We start from the raw sequence: 26,311 nt of genomic DNA on the forward strand, positions 1-26,311 counted from the left end.
ACATATATACACAGAAGTCTTGTTTTGGGATTTTCATATCGAGTATACTTTGTATACTTCTTTTCCATTGTACTATCTCTCGCAATGATAGGTGTATAGTGCTTTTTTAATCTCTCTCTCTCTTTCTCACTTAAACACACACACACACACAAAACACATACTTGGTCTTTTCTTGATCTTGCTCGTTTTTTTTTCTTTCTTCCTTCTCGGCGTGTTTTGCTTGGCTGCGCTAGTGTGGGTTATACCTCGTGCTTGGGGTTAATTTATCTGATGTTGGGTTGGGTTGGGTTGGGTTGGTAAGGACCCCGCTGGTGGGGGTGTTTTGGGTTGATTGGTGTCACCATGTAGGAGGAGTTTAGTTGTGGGGAGGAAATTGAGAATTAAGAGGGTGAGTGTGGTTGATTGTTTGATTTGCTTGGCTGAGAGAATGGTGATGGGGTGGGGTGGGCTTGGCGGGTGTGGCGGGTAGAGTGTTGGAGGGAGAGAAGTGTTTGAGGATTAGTATATGGGGGGGGGGGATAGTAGTGAGGTACATGTAATCTCGTTTTGGAGTTGCGGGATGGTGGTGAGGTGGGTGTGGGTTGGAAGGGATGAGGGAGGGAGTTCCGTTTCGTGTATAGTGTTTGATGGGTGTGGGATAAGACGTAGAAGAAAATTGCTTGTTATGTTTCTTATAATTTTTGTAGGAGATATGTGTGAATGGGAACACAGGGCTAGTGTTTGAATGTCTTGCTTTTGTTGCTTTCTGTAGCATGTTGCATTGCACATCCTCGTATGCATTACAAGAGTAGCCGTTTCCGTCAATCATGTATCAGTAGTACTAATAGCCATTTAACAAATACCTCTAACACTTCGCTATGCAAACTTGTAGCACGTCCTCTTTTTCGTCTCTTTCTTATCATGTCATCCAAACCGATGCAAAAACTACAAGCAGAGTCACAAGGCAGACACCATACTACGCAAGACCATGAACTTACCGTCTTAGACAACGATGCTAACATCACTCCTGCTCGTCATCTCAGCCTTCCTCATACTAACCATGTCTACTAAATATCACAACCAAAGCAAGACAACCTCTTCATACACTGCCATCGTGCAAGATTCCATATGTGCGACATTCAGCAGAAAATAATGAGATTGAACAATCATATTTTCGATGAGAAGAAAACATCAACTATCAACGGCAAACCATGGATGAATCCAAAGGCCAAGAGCTCACTCGTAAAATGTGCTTGGATGTGTCACAATCAGACATTGTCGAATCGAAAGAGTACACGAACCAAGTCCCCTGATGCATATATGGAAGCGTCATTGAATCTCATTCACGATACGAATTCTTTGCCGACATGCATCTTCTGCCCTAGCTTCAGATGGAGGCATGAGACCTCAAACGACACGTTTTTGAGAGGAACTTGAACAACCGCGAGAAGGCACATTCAAAAGTGCACCGACTCCCTCGCTCAAAACGCGTCATACCAAGTCTGCACAAATACGCAATCACATGCGAGGTGTGCATTGCCAACAAACAAACAAAAAGGGTGGCTTGCATCATCCCTAGCAAAACGCCGTCCCGTAGTGGAGCAGCGCCATGTGGGTGCAGGCATAGGCAGGGTGCCCATGACTCCCGTTCCCAGCAAATGTGGAATTATGTCATGGGGTGGACGGGCATGTCCGTTGTCGAAGCAGAAGCGAGCAAAACGATGTCATACAGAAGGGAGAGGGTGATGTGGAGGCTGTTGCGGGGCGGATGATTCGCTTGATGACGAGCTGCAAGTGAGTGTAATGGGCGTCAGATGTGGACATGGTTGCTGTCGATCGTTTTCAATAGCCGTATGTTTGCAGACGAGATTTCCCTTTGCACAGTTTAGCTATACAGACGGTGGTAAGCAGTATGACATCACGCCCGAGAAAATGGTGGTCAGAGTTTTGATCAACAGAGCCTCGCCTTGCCGGGGGCAATCACAGTTCAACTCGAGTTGCCACAATAGCATAGCTTTTGCAGCCGCGAGGGCGAAAGGGCATTGCGTTGGTTGGGAAGCGGCAGGAGCAATGTCGAGACGGTAGAACAAAAAACGTCAAGGTGTGCCGATGGTGATGCCGACGGACCTGGTGCGGATGCCGGACTGACGCAAGCCGCGCTTGAGAAGACGTCTAGCTCTTATGGGTGATGGCGGTCAGGCCACGAGCAGCATCATAGTCCACAAATATCACAAACATGCGCACCCCTTGCAGCATATCAACCGAGCAGTAGCGCGCGGGACGGCAGGTTGGTTGACGGGGTGAGTGCACTGCGCTTTCCCGAGCGGGAAGGGGGAAGGGGGAGAGGGTGTTGGGGCCAGATGGGTCGTCGCTGCTGAAGGTAGTTTGGTATGACGTGCCTGTGGCACGAGCGGTAAAGTGTGGCGGTAGCCCGAGTTGCACTGGGAATAGAAGCGAGACTCTGTGGGACTTTGCGATGAAACAGAAGATGGGAAAGAGAGATGGTGATGGGAAAGGTGAAATTGACGATGGGGGGTGCGTGGATGTGGTCTAGACGTTGGGTAGCGGCATCGAGGATTTGCGAAGGGATCGGTGTTTGTTGGCCTTTGACATGTTTGTTGTGTACGAGCCTGCTCCGGAGCAGAGCATGCGCCACAACTCTTCTGCCACGTTCACTGAGGCTTGAGTGAGCTTGTTGTCGGCATGTCTGGGTGCTTGGGTACAAAGTTAGGTAGGAGTTGTGGTTGCATCGAGGGCATGCAAGCAGTGACGGCTACCAAGACGGCTATCTTGGGCCAGACGCAGGGATCGTCTTGATGATGATCAGAGGAGAGCGTGTAGCACGGAGATAGGCTACACCATGCATAGGGTTCGGGGTATGGTGGTCAGCGTCGTGGTTGTGGTTCCATTACTTCATCATGGTGGTGCCTGCGTCGTTGGTAAACGGCGTTCGGACTGGTGGGTGAATAGGCAGTGTAGAGCCCCTGGATGGGGGAACAGCAGACTGGAAGCTGAAGAGAAGCAAACAAACAACGGGACAAACGTCAGAAGTGACGATATGCCGCCCATAGACATGCAGCGAGTGCGGCAACAGTGGGGAGGAGGGTATGAACGAACGCAACGGCTGTGCGGCCGCCCGAGACCCTGCATGTTCAGGGTGGCGCTAGACCCGCTTATACATAGCCGTGCAGGCATTGCAGCCAATCTGTTGTGCGAGGTCGAGGAAAAATGACGTGGGTGGGCACATACGAGGGACTGCGACTGTCAAAGGTGGATGCCTTTTCCGCTTTGCTGGGTCCCTTGCGGGAGATTTGGTTTCGAGGCTGCAGAACAGATGTCGGGTCTGACGTCGATGGAGGGCCTCTCGTGGAGCAGAGAGGGACGGTGGGCCAGAGGACAGATTTGCCGCCCCAGACGCTGCGTCATTAGCCACACAGGCACACACACACACACAGGCTCTGTCTCTCTGTGTGTTTTGCAGCGCAAGCAGAGAGGGTACACACCATCTTTGCAATTGTGGTTTTTACTTTGTCGGCCCTAGCATGGAGTGGGTGGCCAGGCAACAAGAAACAAACTTAGCGACTGCGCAAGCAAGTAGTCGAAGCGAGGGCGCGGCCTGGCATGCATGCACATGGCAGGCTACTGCTCGGCGGGTCAGTGTTCCGTCGCAGCAAAGCAAAACAACAGTCGGGTGTTGACACCAGTCAGTAGGCGCGGTAGGGCGCGGGTGGGCTGGGAATGGCCAGGCTTTGGCAGGCTCGAGTGCCTGTCGTCGCCTCTAATGCAAGCCAGACCCCTAAACACCCTTCTCTCAGCTTAACCTCTCCACGAGCCCGTCATTGGCGACATCATCACCAACGGCCTGATCCTGACACCGCCAGCCCGCGGCAAGCAGGGATGTCGGGATCGGAGCGCGCTGATTGGCTCTCTTAGCCGGCTAGCGCGCAACAAGCAGGACCCTGTAGATCTGTTCCCCTCCACCACCCCGGCCTGGCGCAATGCTGAGGGTGGATCTCAGTGCTGAGCCGATAGTCATGGGCAGATCTATTGCCATGATGGACCATCTCGTCCCGTCCGCCCTACTTTGCTCCCTGTGCGCGCGTTTGGGAGATACGAGTGACCACCTACTATATAGTTTGCACCCCGCTTGCCTGCTACTCCCCTCATCACCACTGCCCATCAAACATCTTCAACTACCACTACTCTCACCATATATTTGCGCTCTGCCTACCGCCTCCAACACTTGACCACCATCACACAACCATCTCCAACCATTCCAACAATGTCTGCCATCACCGAGACCCGCCAGTCCGTCTACGTCTCCGAGGGCTTCTCGGAGCCCATGAGCGCTCAACACAACTTTGCCAACAACTTCGACCTCAACGACCCCGAGCGTGCCATGAGCGAGTACCAAAGGTATGTCTCTTCAGCCCTCACGTGGCCCACCAACACCAACTAACTCGCTCGCTCCAGAATCATGCACGAGCACACCAAGCGCCAGCTCACCACCGCAACCGACTCTGCCCGCCGACGAAGCGGAGGCTCCAACGATTCTGTCAGCTCCACCAGCTCGTAGTCTGTCTGCCTCACACTCGTCCTTTACGATATTTTCCACGTCGGCGTCCGAGACGCAATTTTTTTTTCTATAGCTATGCATGGACCAAGGTCACAATTTCTATCCACTTCATGAGGGCGGTTGGCGTTTTTTTTTTGCTTTACACTCGGCTTTTGCCAGTGGCATCACGGTTCGGTGTTGGATCGACTTAGCGGATACCTTGTCTAAATGAACCAATTCAGCGTCTCCTTTGTCAGAGACTACTTTGTCTGCCATCTTCTCCGCATTTGACTCCGTGCCCAATCGTGTTCCCGTGTCTTCCAAATTGCATTTCAGGCCACAGGTGCACGCAATCTACGACGTGGCAAACCAAAATCCTCAGGACCCAGTGTAAATTTGCATACAGGCTTTACCATGTAGAGGTGTGTACGCGTTGTCGGCACAGCAGTATGCGTTGTGCGTGTGTTGAGCCAGCATGTCCATAGCAAAATGCCATGTGACTTTTTCCGGCCACCGGTTCCAAGCCACGGCATGCAGGCGCCCCCCTATGGTTGCACCAATTACCCATGTAAAAATTGCCATGTTGAAAATCGCCTGCAGGGTCTTGATTTCCGCATGACCACGGCACCACGGGCAAGTTGGGCTTGCAGCTGCGGCAAGCAAAGTGCCCAAGCGGATACGCTGAGCGCCAACCACCCCCAGCCAGGGTCCACTAGCCAGACCCTGTTTTCAAATGCACTAGTGTCTTGCACTAGATTCTCAAAACCTGATAATCCCGCCAGTAACACCGTTAAACCGCCGTCGCCCCCCCGGGGTATGGCTGCCTCTTGGGCAATAGCTACTTACAGGTTGAGGTAGCCTCGCCAACCTGCCATCCTGGGTTGGGGATTTGCATGGCAAACACGTGGAAACGGTGGAGATGGCGTGCTTATCGAGGCGTAATCGAGGGGGCTACCTAGGTACCTCTTGAGGGGATCCGGTATGCAGACACAACACGTATACCTCTATTACACCGTGTTTAGCCTTTTGCTAGCTAAACACTATTGGCTTGGGCTGCACGGCAGTAAGTAGGTATGCTAGTCGGCCTGCACACACCGGACATGAGAGCGTTTTCAGCAACGCCTTTTCTTGTAGCGTACCAGGTATGTAAACAAGGCTATCGCGCTTCATTCTTGACAACTCGTCATGCCGAAATTATCGCCGGTCCCCGACACATCCGAATCCAACGTTTTTGGCTCCCGTCTGCGTGGTCCTGGACGAGAACCTGTTCTTCCACCCCGGCTATCGGCTCTGGCTCGGTGTATAGTCGACCCTGCTTTCCTCAACACCGCACCACCGTGTTGTCAACGCAGTTTTGCCCAACGGATACCCAAAGCGTTAACCCACAAGCTTGCTGCTGCTGCCGCTGCTGCTACTACTACTACTACTACTACTACTACTACTGCATGCAATCTTCCCCGCACATGTCCAACCCCTCGGTCATGCAAGGTTGTCCGGGTTGATCCGCCCGCGACCGAAGCATTGCGTCTTCCGCATCATGATGCCCTCCTCGCAGACATGTCAAACTGCTTTCAAATCAAAAACTCAACGTTATCGGCATTGAATCCGCAATGCTAGAATGAGTTAAGGCACAAAAGTACCTCCGCCCGCTCTCCACCGAACTGCAACCTCCAGAAGCGCGTCCCTCGTCCACGCGCCAAGCAGCAGCAATGGGATTGGTCGGATATACACGCGTTCCCCACTAGTGACATCGTCGATATGCAGCAATCCCAAGCATTCATCAACCACTGCCAGGTACCCTTCAATCATTCTCGCAGCCTCTTACTTTCATCCCAAGAGCTCCTCCTCGACCGTTTCATCGTGCACGCGTCGCCTCTCGCTTTTCCTGTATCGCTATCATCATGCGTTCCTCGTTAGCTCTTACCGCCAGTCTAGCTGCGCTTTGCAGCGCGGCACCCTATGGACCGCAGACTCCGCTCAAGAATATCTTGGAAAACACCGACAAGAGTGACAAGTACAAGTACCCTACCGATTTCACAAGAAACATTCTGCCCAAGCCCTTCCATAGCCACAACGACTACTGGCGCGATGTTCCGTTCTATTCCGGATTGAGTGTCGGCGCCATCTCGACCGAGGCGGATGTCTGGCTTATCAACGGTACACTATATGTAAGTTTTGTGCTACTCCGTGTGGACATCCTCGCTCGGTCGAATGTCTGGACTAACACCTCAAAGGTTGGTCATGAGCCTGCTGCTCTCAGTGACAAGCGCACTCTTGAGTCGCTCTACATCAACCCAATTCTTGACACTCTGCATCGCCAGAACCCAAGCTCGCCTTTTGTCCAGCCAGGCGAGCAGAATGGTGTGTTTGACACGTCTAGTGGCCAGACACTGTACTTCTTCATCGACTTTAAGACTTCTGCCGACGTGACCTGGCCAGCCGTCCTTAAGGCTTTGGAGCCTCTGCGAAGCGGAGACTGGCTCACCACCTACGATGGCAAGACACTTCGCAGAAACCCTGTCACAGTCATTGGAACAGGAAACACGCAGCTTTCCGATGTTCTTGCAGCATCTCCTCGCGATGTGTTTTTCGATGCACCACTTGCCAACCTCCAGGACGCAAAGTACAAGGACTTGACCGAGAATGAGTCCCCAATTGCATCCACCAACTTTGCAGCGTCGTTTGGCGACGTGCGCAAACGCGAAATGAACGAGACGCAGCTCGAGACTTTGAGGAGCCAGCTCGATGTGGCCCATGGAAAGGGCATCAAGGCCAGGTACTGGAATCAGCCTAACTACCCTGTTGGTACCAGGAACGCTGTATGGAGGACTCTTTGGGATGCGGGTGTTGATCTGCTCAACGTTGATGACCTGGAGGATGCGGCTGTATTCTGGGAGGGTGATAACTAAATGACGCTCATGTATCTTTTGAAGCCGTGTATGCGGGCTCAAAAAAAGTAAAAGTAATTCGCCGACATAGTCTGTAATCGATATGAACACCATATAATGAATCGTTATAACAATAATGCCGTTATTCGCCCGCGTGAACATGTCTCGCTTAGGCGTGCGGCTCTTCCGGTTCCTGCAGAAGCTCATCCCTGCAAACCCCAGATTACGTACTCGCCCGAGATTTTCCCAAAGCCAGTCATCTAGACGGGCCAAACTGTGCTCCAGACTTCATCTTGTGCTCTCTTTCATCATCAATTCATTACTAGGCCAACATCGTCCACCGCCTATCTGGGACATCTCAACACCTATACCCTTACGTGACTGGGGTGTGCAGCCACTTTGACGCGCTATAGTCGCTTTTTCTGAAGCTTGCGCGATATTTGCGCCACAAGCTTTTATACAGTCAAAGAGTCGCACGGGGATCTTTACGCGACATCATACCGGATTTGTGCTACCGAGAGAGTACACAACTCAGCTATTTTGGCTCGGAAAAGCGCGTTGGGTGTTGAGAACTGAAAAGAGCTTGGAATCAGCTGGCTTACGTCATAGCAAACATGTTTCCTCCAACCCAAGGGTTGCGCCTGGACATTGATGCCATTAGTCAGATTTTTGGATCAATCAGCATTGCATGCTGGATAGGTATGTACTTTTGTTATTTTGTGTCACAGGAACCTTGTACAACCGAACATGCATCACGTCGCCGTTGTGCACACCCCTTTGATGAGCCTCGGCTAATGCGTGTGACAGTCGTCTTTTCGCCGCAAATCATTGAAAACTGGAAGAGAAGCTCTGCCGAAGGATTGTCAGTCGTATTCATTGTAATATGGCTTCTCGGCGACTTCTTCAACATCATAGGAGCCGTGTTGCAAGGGGTGCTACCCACCATGATTATCCTAGCCGTGTACTACACGCTCGCAGATATTGTCTTGCTCCTCCAGTGTTTCTGGTACAAGGGCTTCACGCTGCGCGACAACTTCAAGAAGCCCACGTCTGATTCTGATGAAGACAGCATAACCAGCGAGCAGTCTCCGCTCCTTGGCGAGCGCAGGCCGCACTCAAACGGATCTCCCTACAACAACCAATACGGCAGTGGTATCGAGGTCCAGCGGCCCAGAATCTCAGACTATGAAAGACGCGGATCGGGCAACTCGCAGAGCTCATTCCGCGAACGCTATCTTTCCATTGATGGAACTCATCTCTCGCCCGTCACTCCGCTCCTCGACGACCCCACGTCCGGCCGCAGCACCAGCGCCATTGCAACCAGCCCCCCACCCCAACAATCCAACCTGCAAATGATCATCTTCAACGCAGGCACCATAATCCTCGTCTGCGCCGCCGGCGTCTTCGGCTGGTACCTCAGCGCGCGTAACTCAACCGTCCCCAGAGACTCGGATCCCCCAGCCGACTCCACCCTGCACTTTAACCTCTGGGGCCAAATCTCAGGCTACGTCTGCGCTGCACTGTATCTAGGCTCCCGCGTGCCCCAGCTCCTACTCAACTACCGCCGCAAGTCCACTGAGGGGATTAGCATGCTCTTCTTCCTCTTTGCTTGCCTCGGTAACCTCACTTATGTCCTTAGCATTCTGGTATACAAGCCCAAATGCGGAGGTAACGTGTGTCATGACGGCGAGGGCCGCGCGGAGTATGGGAAATATATTGCGGTGAATATGAGTTGGTTGCTAGGAAGCTTTGGGACCTTGTTGCTTGATGCGGGTGTTTTTGTGCAGTACTTCATGTATAGGGTTGACGATGAGGAGAGTAGTGATGACGAGTATTAAAAATTTGGGTGGATCTTGTGTGGGAGGATCTTTCTTTTTTCTGATTTCAAAAGAAAAATGGTGTTGGGGTTTGTTCTATGGCCATGTCATAAGATTTTGGATGCGTGTATGTGTGTGTAAATGAGGGATTTGTATGGTATATATATATATATGGTAGTACGGGAGAGAAAAGAAAATATTCGCAATTCAAATTTTAAAAGAATCGGACTTGAAATTTTTGCTAGCCATCAAGCCAGACCACCAAGGGTAAAAAAAAAGGGAGGGATTTCAATTGATTTTGAAACTCTGATATTTCCGCGAGATATAGTAGCAGTTATTTCGCTGAATTCGCAATACAAACTCAAGCCACCCAAGTGCCCCAAAAACACCACTACATATATACACGCTTCATTTACCCCCACCACTAATCAACCCACACAAAAAGAAAAGAAAAGAGGCTCCCCTGATAGTGCCGCAAAAGAAAAAAAAGGCCAAACCCGATCCCTACCAACACCCACCTCTCACTCCCCCCCAACAGTCCCATAACCCCTCTCCTCACCATCCCCCACAATCTTCCTCCTCTCCTTCCCCTTCCCCGTCTTCTTCTTCTCCTCCCTCATCCTCCTAACCTCCGCCTCGACCCCTTCCTCGACCTCCCTCTTCAGATTCTTATAAAACCCCAGCTTAAACAGCGTCTCATACCAGACAAACAGGGGCGCTAAAAACAATGCCTGAACCAGATTATCCAGCAACGCGGGCTTCCTCCCTTCATACTTGCCGTGTCCTACAAATTGCAGTATCCAGCTTACAACGTGCACGGCGATGGCGATGCTGTTGACTTTTGTCTTGGAGAAGCGGGAGGTGAGGTAGTTTGAGGCGGAGGCGAGGGAGAGGACGAGAGGGGTTATGGTGGCGCCGGCAAGGTTGGGGGAGAGGACGAGGTACAGGGTTGCGTAGGTGGTTGCGGCAAGGGTGCCGAGGTTGGGGGGAAGGTGGAGGCGGGAGAGGAGGGTGGGGGTGCGGAAGAGGGGGGGTGTGTTGGTGCCCTGGAGGATTGGTTAGTTGGTTGGTTAGGTATACTTTTGTGTGGTGTGGTGTGTTGCAAAAGAGTTGCTATTGAGGGTTTGGGGGGGACGTACGAAGAGGAATCCTGTGCCGAGGAGGATGGGGACACAGAGCATGTGGATGGCGACGTTTGTGGGGTCGCGGTGGTATGCGCCGTACTGTTTTTTCGAATGCTTGTTAGCCAGAAGTGCAAGATGAAAGGTATTTTGTTATTCTATCTGGAAGTTGGGTAGACGTACGAAGACTAGGTTCTTTTTTAGGTCGAAAATCGCCATTGTGAGATGTATGCGATCGCTTTCCTTTGTCGCTGGTTCTTCCAAAGAGTATGAGAAGAAGGGAGGGAAGACGTCACTGGGCGCGCAACATGCGACAGCGCTGACACACTCTATATATGTAGGATGCTGAGCAAGGAGTTATAATGCGGGGCAACAAGAGCGGATCCGGGGCAGCCCAGAAGCCAAGGCAAGCAAATAATGTTGCAAATCAGTTCGAGTGGAGAGCTGAGACAAAGATGGTGTGCAGGATCTAGCGCCTTCTATATACGCCGCCCCCGGGCTGTAATGTAACGGCTGTCAAGGCCTCAGTTACCGGTCACCCCATCGCAAGTACTGCCAAACACGGGGGTTGCTTGCGGCGGCCGAATGAGCGTTGACATGCGCGGGGCTAGGCGGATGTGGGGGAAACGGTTGTGATTGGATGGCGGTGGACATGCCGAGGTATTAACTCAATTGGGTCTTGTTATCGCAGTCTTACCACTGTTTGATGGGCGGCTGCGCTTGTGTCTGCCATTGCTGCATGTGAGATTGACAGGCACTAGAAGATTTAGTGGAATCATCTAGTAATCCGGTGGTATTTTTGCGGTGCCATGGTGACGCAAGGCGGGGGCTTGGCTGAGCGCGTAGTCTGGGGATATTTGGTGTTGAGTATCACCGTGGAATCCGCGGTTGATTGCGTTGCCGTACACACCTGGACGTCACGTGATGTGTGTAACAATGCTGCTCTATTGCGAACATACGAGACTGAACTTTTCTTCAATAGTTGATCACTTCCTGTCGTATGTGTACCTAATAGATGTGGGTTGGTTTCTAGCTATTAAGCTTCTCTATCTTGTTAATTTCAGACTATACGTAAGGTGCATAGCCGAGTATCTTCAAATGTTTATTCCACTCTGTGCTCATGAAGAATTTTGGATGTTCTTGAATGTTGACTTCAAGGCCTCAGTCAAAAACGTGTTATGACACAATAAACCTATTTTTGGCCCGAAGCATAAACATTACTCGTCATAATCACCTTCTAAGGACATGTGAGATGCAAAAGCGGCAGCCGCAATAGTGCTTACTGTAGCGGTTCGGCGCGGATGGAAGTATACAGAGTAGGTCCTTTTCTTTGATTTATATGCTCACCCATCCAGATTACATACTTCAATGCCACAATATCGTAGTGCTCACATAGAAATATTTTGATAAAACGTGTGTTGAAAAGGTCACACGAATGAGACATATGAATGCCCCGTTGAAATATCCCACTATTGCACTTATCTAATCCCTTAGAATCTCAAACGGTCTGTATATGCTCTCACGCACTTTCTAATACATCGTCGTAGCAGACAACCGCGTAAATTTTACTGCAAACCTGTACAGAGAGGACATATTGGATCAACCAACCCTATCATAAGTTGTAAAATCATGCTGGATATCTTCACAACGACGGTGAGAATTACTCACGACCTTACCAATCACATGCAGCCATCTTATCTATCCAAACGCGAAGAACCCATGCTCCCAACCCTGTCACATCCCGGCCGCTTACCACGTAATCACCGCTTAAACTGACATCAGCATCCATCATGTCCAGAAGTAGCACATTTCAGTCTCGAAAAACAAATATATAGGTAGTTGCTAGTCAACCCTTTAAATCACTGTCTGAAACACAGAAGCCTCCCGATTTAATAAACCGTAAAACCGGCGGTATCATCAAGGAAAGTAAGCATGCTACCAGCAGCTAACCAGCAGCTATGCAAAAAGGGTATAGAGCCTAAAAGAAGAAGAAAGAACGACATGTGTACCCCCCCATTGCTGGTACCTGATTACTTTCCCACCGCGATTCATGCAGTTGAAGCATTGAATGCGGACATCCCGATACCCTCTTCTCTACATCCCACCTCCCACCTCTTCTTACCATTACCAAATCCATTTCCCCCAATCACCTCTATAGCCTCAACTCCCCCTGCAAACATCCCACACCTACACCTGCTTCTCTCCCCTCGGCGCCGGCTGCACATACGCCCCCGGCTTCAGCAATCCCTTCTTCCTCAACACATACGTATTCCACGCCCAGCCAATCTGCGCCGTAACACTCACGGGGGGTTTCTGATCCGCAAACCGATAAAGCTGGGGCTTAGCCAACCCCTGCTTGCGCAGAATATACGTTTTGAACCACCAGGGCAGATTCTCCCCGACTTGGTACTTCATGTGTTTGCGGGTGGGGACGCCGAAAATGTAGTCGAGTTCTTCGAGGGTGCGTTGTTTGGTTTCGGGGAGCCAAAGGAAGCTTTATTTTACGTCAGTAAAAAATTGCATATGGTTAGTTGTATGTATAAAAAAAGGGGGGAGAGACTTACATCATGGTAAGAGCAACAACATTGAGTCCAGCATAAAACCCAAACACACCCTGCGGTCTCATAACCTTAAGCATGCGCGGGAGAGTCAAAGATAAAATACTCGCCCAGAAGTTATTCGTCGCAACGGCCCAGGACATGCCGACTTCACGGTGGGACAAGGGGAATACCTCGGCCGAATACGTAAACGGCACAGGACCCATTCCGGGGCTGTAAAACGCACCGAACAAGTATACGAAAAACGCGATGAGACCGAGATGTGCAGAGCTATCTTTGGGAATGTAATAGCACATTCCCGCGACAAGCAGCGTCCAGAACATGTTGGGGAAGGTAGCCAGGAGCAAGCCGCGGCGCCCAAACGTGTCGATTGTCCAGACGGCGGGCCAGGCGAAGAGGAAGTTTACCAGTCCGAAGCCGAACGAGGCGATAAGAGCTTCTTTGTTCGATGCGCCACCTTCTGCGAAGATTGTTGAGCTGTAGAAGGCGATGATGTTTATACCGCACATTTGTTGCCCGATCATGACGATACCTGAGGCTTGCGTTGCGCGGCGTACACGTGGAATGGTAAAGAGCTCGATGAAGCGGGTGAAGAAGTTGGATTTGGGGTTGATGCCTGCCTCGCGGATTAGGACTTCTTCTTGCTCGAGCAGGCAGTGCGTGTAGTAGAGGTCGCGGGCGGCCTGCAGCGGCGAGTTGCGGAGGCGCAGGAAGGATTTGTAGGCTTGGGCGTATTTGCGCTTTTTCATGAGCCAGCGCGGAGATTCTGGGACGAAGTAGATGCCGAGGACGAGGGGCACAGCGGGAATAAAAGCGGAGCCGAATTGTAGACGCCAGGATATGGAGCCTGTGTTCTGAGTGAAATGTCAGTGAAAATTGTGTATTGAATGAAGATTAGATGGCAACTTACCATGACAACGAGATTAGCGACGGTACCAAGGAAAATGCCGAAAGCAGTCCAGATCTAGTTTGACATCGTTAGCTAGACATCAATTCACTCATCTTTTTTAGTTTAAGCATACCTGCCAGGACATCACAAGACCACCTCGAACACTCGCAGGTACGTTCTCAGCTGAGAAGACCGGAACAGTGACTTCCTTCAGACCCATACCGACACCGAGGAGCACACGACACACAGCGAGCTGGCCCCACGTCTGACTGAGTCCCATTCCAAACGGAGCCAGGAGCGAGAAGACTGCAGCAATGAAAATGGTACCACGACGACCGCAGAGATCATTTACCGGATCTATGGTATGTTAGTCCAGTCCTCCCCAAAGAAATACAACTCCAATTTCTGGGGGGGTTAAGTAAATACTCACCAGAAATCCACGCACAAAACACGGCAATAGCAATATACGGACACGCATTCACAAACCCAATAATCCACCCATTCTTGTCACAATTCCCCGCAGCCTCGCATTCGGGCCCGGAATCCGGAATCCCCAGCGCCTGCCCAAACGTCAAATTCGCGCCATTCGAGCCCGTCTGGTCCCACCCTTGGATGGCCGCCGCAATGGAATTCAGGATGATGGTGAAGTACAGGATGCGCGGGAGCTTGAAGCGGTGCGTTAGTTCTTCGCGGAGGAAGGTGCGGTCCGTGTCGTCGAGGTCTTCGAGTTCTTCGAAGAGGGCAGGGGATTGGGCGACGAGGGCGCCTTTGATGAGGAGCGGTTCGACGTCTTCGAGGTTGTGCTCGACGGCGAAGGTGTGGACGTCGGAGAGGAGTTGAGCGCGGGGGATGTCAACGAGGGGGTTGCGGACTCTGGGAGTCGAGTTAGTAAAAGAATGGTATGGGTGTGTAAGTGGGTGTGTGTGATATTAGTTGGGGTTGGGGTTGTTGTTAAGCACTTACTCGCCCTCAATGTTGGCTGTTAGGCGCGCAAGGCTCTCGCGGCGCTTTTGCTCATCGTCGAAGATGGAGGCTTTACGCTCGGTGGTTTCCTTGTGCTCGTCGACGATAGGCCTATAAGATATGTTAGTATGTTCAAGTAGTGCAAGAGATAAATCCAATATACTTACTCTATCTTGGTATCCTTCTCTGGTTCCGCCATGGTGGACCAGTTGAATTTGGAAACAGTTGGACTTGAAAGTAAAGTATTCAGTCCAAGTTTCCCGGGGCCGCGTTTGCTTAATATCTGAAGGGCGCGCAATTGGCGGGGGGGTTGTGATTCTTCTGAGCAATGGCCACCTTTATGTCCGTTGGTAAGTCGGGGTTGTCACGAGGTACCCAACTCTGCGTAGTCGTCTTTGTCAAAGAGCTGCGTTTTCCCCACTTCGTTTCATTGCGCGTTGCCTATTGTCACATTGTTCATGCTCGATTTGGATCGCATCACGCGGTACAATCCTACTTAATTGGCCAATCGTGTCGTGGGTGGACAGCCAAGGCTGCACCACTTGCATTCATTCCTGGGGTATCCAACGTCGGTGGCTTGAGAGTGTAAGGTGGAGTACGCGCCTTGGCGCTCACTTTTTCTTTCTTGGGGTTGCCTTGGCTACTCGTTTTTTCGTCTTGTTGTCCGCAGCTAAGATGGAGTTGCGAAGCTCCCCCCCCATGTCCGGATAATCTGACCTGGTCCCGCATCAAGTTGTTGAGATCGAGAGTGAAAGTAATATCACTTTGACGAGTATGCTACACTTCGGCATTTCCAAGTGGCCAGTGCGAGCGTTGCAACAAGATTACAACAAAACAAACTTTCCAAATAAGAAGGGATGATAAGACAGCCTCGAAAATGATTTCAGAGACGAATACAATACCCAGAGAGATGTAGATTGCAAGTGTCTTGGCCTTACTCAGCGTCGATCTTGGAAGCCTCAGGCAATCGGGCCATGGCAAGATAATAGCACGGCAGCCAAGCACGGAAGAGCGCGAGCGTAGTAGTGCAACCTCAAATCGAACTTGCATGCATTATTCACGCTTTTCCCAGATGTTAGAGCAGCCAGCCCAACCATCAGCTTACTCACCCACTCCCATAGGCAGGCAGAGATACAGATAGGAGCGCCTCGGACGGTAAGTATATTTTGGTGCAACAAGATATTCATTTGCACACTGAAAGGACGTCTGAGTGCACCGTAGAGGCCCCAGGATACCCAGTCATATATCAGCGCACCGCACCCTCAAGGTACTCAAGGGTCTTCTTCTTCTTACTCACAAGCATCTGATCAAGAAGCCAAGGACCGGTCAGACAAGAAGAAGGGCTGCAACCGTGCAATGTACTTCCCCGCATTTTTAGCTTGGCCTCTCGTACTTGGGGTCTTGCCAAACCTCCCGTGGGCTTGATTTGCAGCAAGGGTCCACCAACAGCTTTCCAGTCATTCAATGACAGGTCAAGAACCCTTCGCCTCGCATGCACGCGCGCCCTTTGTGCGATATGCCCTTTTTTTCTTTTCTTTTTGGTAATGGATTGTGAAGATAGGGATCGGCAGCCTGTTACTAATGTCAACTAGAAGCGAGCAGCTCCCTGCATTGCAACCTCTCTGGACTGACAAACTGTGTTTCAAATTTGGTTTATTGATTACACATACATGCGCTTCACGAGCAACGTCATGTGATGTCTATTTTCTTAGCGCGGCTGAAAAGGGCGAATGCTCTCATGTCCCATGTCTCATGTATGTACATGTGGTGTCCCATAACGCACATACCATTCGGCAACTCCGAGCGGCCCTCTCGTACCTGCCGTATCGATCACCGATTTAAGCAGCTTGCACCATCGTTGATCGGTCCTTCGCTGGGGATATTGGTCTTAGTGCCGCGGATGCAAAGACTTCCAAAAACTGCTCTAGCGCCGCCGTTTGACGCCCCAAAAAAGACTTTGCTGAGAAACCACTAGGATCCAGACTGCGTCTCTTGTACACTGTCCCCCTGCAAAGCCCTGAGCATCTTTGCAACGTGTGATGAGCAGCAAAGGTATGGCCTCTTAGGCTTCCCTCTTGGCCACCATTTCTCTAATGTTGCTTGCTTTGTCGGCGGGTTGTAGCCTTGTGCGAAGTTTTGGACCTTTGGCAATTTGCCCCACTACATCCTCGGTTTTAGTACACTTGCTTGTGTAATCCTGTATCGATTACTGTCCAGACTGCGCTCCACTTGGTCAATCTTGTTGGCGTTGTCACTGCAGTCTTGTGTTTCCTAGTATCCAGAGCCATGCATCGCCGTTTCTCTCCCCTTGTTTCTCTCAGAGGCATCTCCCATGGTATCCGCAGATCCAGCAAATGCTTGTTGGATCGGTGGGCGGGGCTTCGCCGCAATGTCCAGCTCAGCAAACTTTGGTCGTACTTGGAAAATGTTGACACGTGCAGCGTTAAAGACTTGCTCGGAAGGTGGAATGGCAACGGCGAGATTGGTGTTTTCTGTCAGACGGGTGATGAAGAACATGAAGCGACCAGTTTTGATCTGCATCTCAGCAAAGTTTGCGCTTCCAGCGGGTATGTTGGTGTGTTTCCTGCAGTCACATATAAGTAAGGTTTCAAGAGCCAAATTTGGACCAAGTTTAGTCACGTACGCCATGCTCTGTTTGTGTGTCTTGAGGATACTTGAGATGCGTTCGAACCGGTCGGTAAAAGGATTTGACTCTTCGGTCTGCCTGGTGACGTGCGCTACCGTAAGACAAGTTGTCCGCTCGTACAATATCAGTTCTCTTGCGTCAATGACCTCGGCAAGCTGTTCCAGCAGAGCCTCGATGGTACCAGCGTTTGGGATCAGGTAGTAGATTATCTTAGTCCAGGCTTTATACAAGCTCTGGTCCCAAATGCTTGTTGCAAAGAACTCTACTGTGTCTTTGAAACCCTCGCTAGCCTCCCGGATGTACTCTGCGCGCTCGTCAAACATGGCCTGTCGCAGCCGTGCCTGCACGAGATCCATCTTGTGTATGAGACAGAAGACCTTTGCGCTAGGACTACATTCGTGGAGGGCGCGGATAATGTTTGAATAGGAGACGACATCGGCCGCAAACTCGCGTGATTCGATATCAAAGACGAAGATGAGAACAGCAACGGAGCCAAAGACATGATTCCTCGACTGGTTGAGGTAGTTCTCGACGAAGCCGTCTTGACTGTGATGCGTCAGCATGTGCCAGCCCCAGACGCTAGGCGGCGGTAGGCATACCCTCCACAGTCCCAAAGATTGAGCATAAGATTGCCCATAAACTTGATATTGCTATGCTCGACATCGATGGTCGCGCCCAGCCTGCGCACGTCTTTGGCAACGTAATTGCTGAAGACGATACTTCTCATCGACGACTTGCCGGCTCCACTCTTGCCCATAAGCAGCACTTTGCGCTGTTTCTGGCGCTTGACCGAGTTCATTGTGAGCGTACGTAAGCGGGAATCTGGGTCGTTGACGGTGATGAAGAGGCTGTGGAATGTTTCCGCCGTGTGTTGAGGATGACGTATCGTAAACAGATCATGGGAGGGCGTGGAGCTTGGACGCGCACCTCGTGCAAGCTGCACTTACCCTCTGCTTGGCGGTGGGGCACATTCCGCTCTCCGCAATCATCAGCACGTACGCACACGTGGAGACTTATTAGATGGCATCCTTGTATGTGCTATTACCAGCATTGAAACATCAGTGGCTGGAGCGGCTGCACAGCACTCAATGCCGTGTGTACAACCATGTCTGTGTGCAGACACACAAACCACCCGTGGAAGCACGGTCTGCACGTCACGCACCCCGTGTTCATGATTGCGAAATTCAACATGGCTTGCAGATTAAGAGTAATCTTATCAATCGTACAATCGCAAAGGCTACTGGCTGTAATTCAATCGGCTCTACTCCTCAGCTAATTGTCCAATTTTTTTTGTGTTTGGTCCTCCCCCCCAAAAAGAAAGCTCCTCGGTAAATGGCGAGATATTACAAGAAAAGGGACCAGGCAACCCGGAGCACTGAAGTTTCGAAGAAGATGAAGAAGAAGATGAAGAAAATAACAAAAAAAAATGTACACGTAGCCAATGTGACGAAGCAAAACATATCAACAAAAAGCCGAGCCACCAAATGCGACCGTCGAGATCGTGTATCATAAAGTCCCATGCATTTGGGCCAGAATTAGAAGGTCCTTATTGCGGCGCGGGTGGGAAGCAAACACCCTCTAGATCGGGAGCGTGTGTCCGCTGCACGCAGTTGATATCAAAATGAAGCGAAAGAAAGGCGGAACGGTTGAAGAAAGGGGTATCTTAGAAAACAGTGCCGTCCGAGAGGATCATGATCGGCGGTTCTTTAGTGTTGGGCCGCGACACTTCGGCAATTTCGCGACCTCCCTGTGTTGCGAGTCAGTAGAGCTCCGATTAGTTTGGCGTCCCGCGCAAACTTACCTTCCAACTTCCCGCTTCCAGCATCTGGGCCAGGGTCAATTTGTCTGGCCCGCTCAAACGCAGCAGCTTGTTCACCTCGGCTAAAAGCTCGTCAAGAAGGCCAACCGTTGCCGCGCGCCACTCCACAATCACGTCGTCGTCGGCCGTGAACATGGGAACCACTTCCATGCTGGGCTGACCTTTTTGCTGAGCATTCTCCTGGTATTGCGCCAGTCCGCGCTCTTGGTCTTCGGGCTTTAGTGTCAAGAGGCCAACGTCAATGAAGAGACCTCCGTTTCGGTACTCTGGCAGTCCAGTCAGGAGTTCAGAGCCGGCAAAGTGCACGTGGAGTAGCCTGGTCATGGGTACCATGAGCGAATAGGCGAGCCATTGGGTGAGCTTGTGTAGTGGAACAATGTTTTCCCATGGGTGGGTCGGATGTGATGGCATGACGGAACAGGGCCATGCGTCGCCCATGGGTACACCGTCAATTTGGGTCCTCGATGCTGGCCAGATGGGAGTGAGGCTGTCCATGAGCGTGTTCCAGAGCGTGGGCAGAGGAATGATGGGGACAGAAGATGCTTGTGTTGTGGGATGTGAGAGAAGGTAGTCTAGCAATGTTAGTGTCGGTCCTGTCATGTCATGTCAGGCGCGTGCGCATACCGAGCATGTTTCCTGGGCGAGCCTCAAGACCAAAGACTTCTTGGTTCTGCAGGGCCTCTCCGAGGCGAAGAAGCAAAGTAGTGCGGCCCTCGAGACCATCAATTGGGTTGGAAGCAGTCACCTGGAGGCCACGGGCCACGGTCGCAACGTCGAGCTTCTTCAGGCCGGCACTGTCGACTTGGAAAGGCTCTTTGGGGTCGCTGCTGAATGTGCCGGCCTTGAACATTTCCAGGCTGGCGACGGCGAGACCCTCGCTGCGGCGGTAGAATTTGCCAGACTCTTTGCTCTTGTACTGCCATTTTGTTCCAGCGCCAGCATCGAGCAGGACGGAAACAAGAAACAGATCAAGCAGGCGGCGCGTTCGCTCTTGGTTGTCGACAGTCGAGGGCCATGAGGCCATGAGTTGGTCAATTCGCGGGCGGCCGCCAACGTCAAAGTGCTGCCATCTACCATGCGGGGGGATGGATGCGTAGTCGGGAGCATAGTCGCGCTGAAGGCGAGTTAGAGCAGCGTGGCGGGGCGGGCGTGCTTGGACGGGATCGCTCTCACCTTGATAATGGAGACTACAAAGCTGGCGACATCTCCAAACTTGCTCATGTCGACGGTGAAGTGCTTGAGCTGGTTCTTCTTTGCCTTTTCAAGGACCAGCCTGGAGCGCTCGCGGACTGCATAGATGCTGCGCAGGTAGCCGGCCGGGTCGAGAGATGGATCTGGGGCCTTTGGCAGCGGGACGTCTGGAAAGCTGGTCGGGCGGGAGCCGTTTGGAGTGGGACCAGGGGAGCGCAGAGAGCCATTGGAGCTGTTTGGCTGGCTGCCGCCGGGAGAAACCTGGGGCTTTGAGCCCTTGCGATTGAATAGACGCATGGTGGCTCACGACGACGAGGGACGAGAAACGCGGGCGGTTGGAGGGCTGGGGAGGTTTGCTGGGGAGTAGGAAGGTTGCTAGAGCTGGTCGAGGATGCTCGAGAGACGGCGATCGGCGCGCTTGTTGGCTGGGCGGGACCGGGAGATCCCTGGACGAAGAAACCGGAAGCGACTGCAGCGGTGGAGCTTGGAATGCAAGGGGATCCTCACGTGGGTCGAGGTAGTCGTGGTGGCGGCGGTAGGCCTAGAGGGCGATGTCGTAGTCGAGCAGTGGTGCAGCCAGCATGTGCGGCTCTGGGGGAGGGGGGAGGGGGTAGGAAGGGCCCCAACAGGACGGCAGACAGCGGACAGGCGGGCGTGAGAACAGCAGGCCGACGCGTCGCCTCCTGGTGGAAGAATAAGGTAAGTATGCAATGTATGTGGTGCCGCAAGCATAGGCGCAGGCGCAGGCGCTGCCGTCGGACTGCTGGTGCTAGAGGCAGCCCCCCCTCCCCATTCATCCATCCATCCCTCCCTCCCTCCCTTCCCCCCCCTGGCTGGTCGCGCGGGTCGAATGAACGGCACAGTGGCTCTGCGCTAGCGGGGCAGCAATAAAGGCTCGAGGCCTCGCTGGACCAGAGGCGCGCCAGGAACCGCGTGCAAGTCTTCCGAACGGTGGCCTTTTTTTTTCCCTGTAGACAGGCCCGTCGAGGGTGAAACGACCAGCAACTGGGGCGCTGCAGGGTCTCGGCTCCATGGCTGCATGTGAACATGGGCATACTCGTTTGTGCCTGGCCCATGTACCGTTCGCTCCAGGGTGGGCGTTGAGTGCCGCCGAGTGGTAAAGCCGTGTGTTCGCACTGAGGGCCCGGCCACTGGCAGGACGGGCCTAGCGCGCCTGTGCCACTACTCAGCATCCCATCACCTACATGCAACCCATCGGGGAGACGCGGGCGGCACGACTCTGATACCGTGGCCGCGGGTTCGCGGGTCGGCAAATCCGCCAGCGTAGCATCAGCGACTGGCGACTGGTGAGTGGCGACTGTCCACTCTGGCCTCTGGACTCTCTGCACAGCCGCCAGTGACCTGCCTGCCTACCTGCCTACCTCCCGCCGCCGCCGCGCCTCATAGCCATCAGTCTAATACGACGGCTTCATGGTCTGAGCCAGCAGCCAGACGGGCCCAATCTTCCCATGGCCACAAGCTGCCCGGGCAGCACTCCAAGGCCTCCCCTCTTGCTCCTTCTGTCTTCGTCTCCTGTTCCTGTCCTGTTCAGCCAGTTGCTCCTTCCACGCCTGGGTGTCTCGCGGCTCCGGATGCTGGCCCGCTACTGAGTAATGGTCAATTTGCCAGCTTTCGGTCCGAGGCTGCCTGTCCTCCTGTCCTCCTGTCCCCTCCGAGCCGAATTAGTACCTACTGCTACTTACTTCTCTCTGCCGGCACACCCGTACCGACGCCAGGACGTGCTCCGCTCTCCATCTCCGCGGTCGCGGTTCGTTGCATGCTGACACTGACCAAATCTTAACCCAACAGCCGTACCCCCAAGAGCTGCCACGCCTCTGCTTACCGCTTTGTCTACTCCTCCATTCATTCATTCATTCATTCATTTATCCATCCATGTACTTTCATATTGTTTACTACGTGTCAACACACCTGGACGCGTCTCCACACACAAACCCACACGTCTCAATGGAGTAGTATACTTACATACTTTACACACTACTCTACCCACCCATGCACTGCTCGTCCCCATGCAGCGGCAAGGTCCCTGGTTGGAGTAACCCCGACTGTGCCACTATGTAACTATGTTCCTGGCGTCGGTCAATCAATCCTCTTTAGACACCCGTCTCGGCTTTTTCCTGCCCTGCCCTGCCTTCTTACCCAATCCGGCATCATGCGCTCTCTAGCAGATGAGCCGCGTACATGTCCATCTGCGAACTGACAAAGGTACTTTTTTTACTTCATGCACCCCCGCCAAGGGCAACTTTTGCCGTGGCTGCCTCCGAAATAAACGCTCAAGCACGTTGGGGCCAAGCTGTGGCTCAACGGACAGTAGTCTTCACTGCTTTTGCCGTGACATGTCGACCCTACCGTAGACCCTGCATGCTATCACGTGACCCGGCGGTACCTGTGGCGCAACCAAACAAGCGCGCCCGACCATCTGCAATACAGCCACCTTTGACGACGTTTGATGTACCCAACCCGCAATCATGTCATGAAGTTTTCCTCGCACCCTCCCTAAGACACCTTCACTACCAACACAACCACAATGGATGATCTGGCTGGCCTAGACTGGTCGCAGCCTGCCAAAAAGCCAGCTACAAACTCCCCCGCGGCCCTCCCACCCTTTCGCCAGAGCCCCACGCCCCAGCTCTCCGGCCGATCTACTCCCCTCTCTACACTCTCCGCCCAACCCTCCGGCCTAGGTGCAAGCCTCGGCGCCAGCCAGCCTTTCAAGGCGCCCTCAAAACCGGCGACCCCAGCCAACGATAGCTTCGCGAGTCTCGTGTCCTCAAGCAAACCAAAGGACGCAACCAGCAACCTCTCGCTGCAAGAGCGGCAGAGGCAGATACAGGAGGAAAAGGCAAGGCTTGAGACAGAAAAGCGGAAGCAATGGGATAGTGCATTTGGCACCGCCGCTCCCCAGCAATGGAATGCCTTGGGTAGCGGGAAGAGCACTCCAGAGCCTGCTGCCATTGCTGCTCCTCGAGTCTCAAACAATCCATTTACGAATTCACGTCTGTCACAAACTATCAACAAGCCATTTGCAGGCTTGGATACAACCGTGAGACGTCCCGAGGTATCCTCTCATGATGAGGCCGACCTACTAGCAGCCTTTAATTCGGCCGCTCCCGTAGACCGCTCAAGCCACTTTCCTGTTCCTTCACAAGACAGCGGTCGCAGCACGCCTGCATATGGCGCAAATGTCTCCCGAGGCCAGACGCCGCTACCGCAGCCCTCCTCTAGCAACAATGCGCTCATGGACGACGATGACGACGATATGTTTGGGCTCAAGCAAATGGCGCAAAAGTCGACTTCACCTGCACCTCCCCCTCCGGCAAACGATGCGGATGACGATATATTAGGCTTGCTGGGCAAGCCCGTCTCGGAGTTTCAGCAGAAAGAGGAGCCTAGGTCAATGGTCAATCAAGCGCCTCCGGAGACCAGCCAACGTTCTTCTCCAGGCCCCCAAAACGCGCACGACAAGGCTGTTGCTGAGCTGGTAGATATGGGATTTCCGGCTGAAAAGTCTGCTATCGCATTGGCTACCACTGATTCTGGCCTGGACGTCCAAGCTGCAGTAGGCTGGTTGCTGAACCAGGCACATGCAGAGGCGAAGCAGAAGACACAGGCACAAAGCCGCGATCGATCGCGTCATGAGGACGAAGAATTTGAAGACCGCCCAAGGCGAGCAAATAGCAGGCCCAATGCACGAGAATCGTCAAGAGAACCCCGTGCAGGTGGATCTAGGCCTGCCTGGATGCAAGACGATGGGGCACGGAGTCGATCTGCTTCACGTAGGCAAGATGGACATGGTCAAGAGAAGGACATGACGCAAATGGCTTCGGAAATCGGCAACAATCTGTTCAAGTCTGCAAATTCTCTCTGGAAGACGGGCCGGAAACAAGTACAAAAGGCTATGGCAGACTTTCAGCAAGACGGTGATCCCAACATGCCAAAGTGGATGCGGGACGCCCAAGCAGCTGAAGCCAACACTCGCTCAGGAAGACAGCAATCCAGCAAGCAAACTGCTACAGATGAGGCAATGATGCTGGAAGCCGGTGGTCGACCCTCTAAATCTTCTCGGACGAGCGAGATGCGCCAGCAGGCCGAGCCGTTGCCAGTTCGACAAAGGAGAGAGCAGGAAGCTAGCCGAAGCGGCCACCCTGATCGCATGTCCTCTCAATCACCTTCTCAACGGCAACAGCCTTCGGCACTAGACAAGCGGCCAGCCAACAGGCTGACTCGTCAAGAGGTGGAAGAACAAGGACCTCGGGCATATGTTAGCCCAGCACGTCGGAAAAAGGCCACACCTCAACCAGAACCGCAAGTAGACCTCTTCTCCCCGGAACCTGCAGTGCCTAAGCAGTCCTCACGGCAACCCGTATCCCCTCAGTCCAAGAATCCGTTTCTTCAAGCAACTCCGAATCCAACAAAACCAAGTCCAGCCCGCACACCAACTCCACCTAGACCCAAAGCTCCTCCACGGCAGATTCCACCAGTGTCATCTTCTGCTCTCAGCTCATCTTCAGCCGACCGGCAAAAGGGGTCAGAAGCATTCAAGCGTGGAGACTACTCAGCTGCCCATGCTGCCTATTCTTCTGCGCTCAGTCCTCTTCCCCAGTCTCATCCCGTAACTATTGTAGTGCTCTGCAATCGTGCAATCACCAACATCAAGGTCGGTGATCCAAAAGCAGCGATTGCAGATGCAGACGCTGCCTTGGCAATCATTGGAGTATCCAAAGGCGAGGGCGAAAAGATTGCCACAGGCGGCGTAGAAGGAGAAAAGGATATGAAGGAATTTTACGGCAAAGCACTCATGCGCAAAGCAGAAGCTCTCGAGAGCATGGAGAAGTGGTCAGATGCGCATACCGTATGGAAGGAAGCCGTTCAAAGCGGCGTAGGCGGCGCCGTCGCCATCTCAGGCCGTAACCGCTGTGAAAAGGCCGCGAGTGGCGGCAGCAATGCACCTGCCGCAGCAGCAAAACGTCCACCTCCAGCTCGCAAGCCAGCTGCTCCCAGACCCTCTGCCATGGCCGATCTCGGTGGCGGTCCTGCAGCTGACTCGGAAGCCGTAAAGCGCATGAAAGCCGCCAATGCTGCCGCAGAACGTGCAGATGATGAAAAGTTCGCTCTGACAGATCAAGTGGACGCTAAGCTCATCGCATGGAAAGGTACAAAGGCGGACAACCTACGTGCGTTATTGGGTAGTTTGGATAAAGTGCTCTGGGAGGATGCAGGATGGAAGAAAGTCAACATGGGTGATTTAGTCATGCCTAACAAGGTCAAGATTATCTACATGAAGGCTATTGCTAAGGTGCATCCTGACAAGGTATGTGTTCTTTTGCTCCTAATTTTGAATACAAATGTACAGTTGCTAATATGTTTTTTTGAACAGATTTCTCAAGACGCAACTACAGAGCAGAAGATGATTAGTGCGGCAGTCTTTGCTACCCTGAATGAAGCTTGGGATAAGTTCAAGGCAGATAACAATCTGTAATTGGAGACCGTTGTATGCAGTCTTTCTCTCTTGGTCACATGATTGGTTCCATGTAGACGATGCTTTGGCAATGGAGAGTGAAGGACTAGAAGGCCTTGTTATCCTTGCCTATCCATATATTCGATATCCTCACCTTGTTGAGTCTGTTTGATGTTGTCTTTGTGACTTGAAGTGGTGTGTTACTCTATGATACGTACATGTTCGTTCTGGACATATTCTTCCTCTTTTCTATTCTACGAGAGAAACGTCTAGATACGACTTGTACACTTAATATGGGATAACCCGAAAAAAAAACCTACTTTTCGTTTCCTTTTGTAGATACCATGACAGTAGATACGAGGTCAGGGATTCTTAACCGCAATATTTTTGTATCATTTCGTTTTCTTG

At 52.4% G+C, this 26,311-nt stretch overlaps 8 protein-coding genes across 8 annotated transcripts; 4 read left to right on the forward strand and 4 right to left on the reverse strand.

Moving 5' to 3' along the window:
- Nucleotides 1–4,261: 4,261 nt before the first annotated feature.
- Nucleotides 4,262–4,540, forward strand: COCMIDRAFT_46972 (uncharacterized protein; the record flags this gene model as incomplete). Its single annotated transcript, XM_007688550.1, has 2 exons — nt 4,262–4,395; nt 4,453–4,540. Coding segments are annotated over 2 exons (222 nt in total), but the record flags the coding sequence as incomplete, so codon positions are not given.
- A 1,895-nt stretch (nt 4,541–6,435) lies between these two features.
- Nucleotides 6,436–7,443, forward strand: COCMIDRAFT_25269 (uncharacterized protein; the record flags this gene model as incomplete). The annotated part of the gene is made up of 2 exons (XM_007688508.1): nt 6,436–6,702; nt 6,769–7,443. The coding sequence occupies 2 exons, from the start codon at nt 6,436–6,438 to the stop codon at nt 7,441–7,443; spliced, it is 942 nt and encodes a 313-aa protein (XP_007686698.1).
- A 593-nt stretch (nt 7,444–8,036) lies between these two features.
- On the forward strand, nt 8,037–9,260 carry COCMIDRAFT_91999 (uncharacterized protein; the record flags this gene model as incomplete). Its single annotated transcript, XM_007688551.1, has 2 exons — nt 8,037–8,121; nt 8,230–9,260. The coding sequence occupies 2 exons, from the start codon at nt 8,037–8,039 to the stop codon at nt 9,258–9,260; spliced, it is 1,116 nt and encodes a 371-aa protein (XP_007686741.1).
- A 500-nt stretch (nt 9,261–9,760) lies between these two features.
- COCMIDRAFT_91960 (uncharacterized protein) lies at nt 9,761–10,579 on the reverse strand (the record flags this gene model as incomplete). Its single annotated transcript, XM_007688552.1, has 3 exons — nt 9,761–10,285; nt 10,379–10,462; nt 10,544–10,579. 3 exons carry the CDS (start codon nt 10,577–10,579, stop codon nt 9,761–9,763), a joined length of 645 nt encoding a protein of 214 aa, XP_007686742.1.
- Nucleotides 10,580–12,547: 1,968 nt separating this feature from the next.
- On the reverse strand, nt 12,548–14,969 carry COCMIDRAFT_91898 (uncharacterized protein; the record flags this gene model as incomplete). Its single annotated transcript, XM_007688553.1, has 7 exons — nt 12,548–12,854; nt 12,925–13,772; nt 13,829–13,882; nt 13,941–14,164; nt 14,238–14,680; nt 14,771–14,881; nt 14,938–14,969. The coding sequence occupies 7 exons, from the start codon at nt 14,967–14,969 to the stop codon at nt 12,548–12,550; spliced, it is 2,019 nt and encodes a 672-aa protein (XP_007686743.1).
- Nucleotides 14,970–17,041: 2,072 nt separating this feature from the next.
- Nucleotides 17,042–18,216, reverse strand: COCMIDRAFT_25273 (uncharacterized protein; the record flags this gene model as incomplete). Its single annotated transcript, XM_007688509.1, has 3 exons — nt 17,042–17,354; nt 17,415–17,963; nt 18,017–18,216. 3 exons carry the CDS (start codon nt 18,214–18,216, stop codon nt 17,042–17,044), a joined length of 1,062 nt encoding a protein of 353 aa, XP_007686699.1.
- Nucleotides 18,217–19,080: 864 nt separating this feature from the next.
- On the reverse strand, nt 19,081–20,724 carry COCMIDRAFT_4219 (uncharacterized protein; the record flags this gene model as incomplete). Its single annotated transcript, XM_007688497.1, has 4 exons — nt 19,081–19,164; nt 19,219–19,808; nt 19,861–20,350; nt 20,410–20,724. 4 exons carry the CDS (start codon nt 20,722–20,724, stop codon nt 19,081–19,083), a joined length of 1,479 nt encoding a protein of 492 aa, XP_007686687.1.
- A 2,248-nt stretch (nt 20,725–22,972) lies between these two features.
- Nucleotides 22,973–25,924, forward strand: COCMIDRAFT_91974 (uncharacterized protein; the record flags this gene model as incomplete). The annotated part of the gene is made up of 3 exons (XM_007688554.1): nt 22,973–23,806; nt 23,867–25,756; nt 25,823–25,924. The coding sequence occupies 3 exons, from the start codon at nt 22,973–22,975 to the stop codon at nt 25,922–25,924; spliced, it is 2,826 nt and encodes a 941-aa protein (XP_007686744.1).
- Between the last annotated feature and the right edge of the window lie 387 nt (nt 25,925–26,311).

This window comes from Bipolaris oryzae, assembly GCF_000523455.1.
Source record: "Bipolaris oryzae ATCC 44560 unplaced genomic scaffold scaffold_43, whole genome shotgun sequence".
Taxonomy (NCBI): domain Eukaryota; kingdom Fungi; phylum Ascomycota; class Dothideomycetes; order Pleosporales; family Pleosporaceae; genus Bipolaris; species Bipolaris oryzae.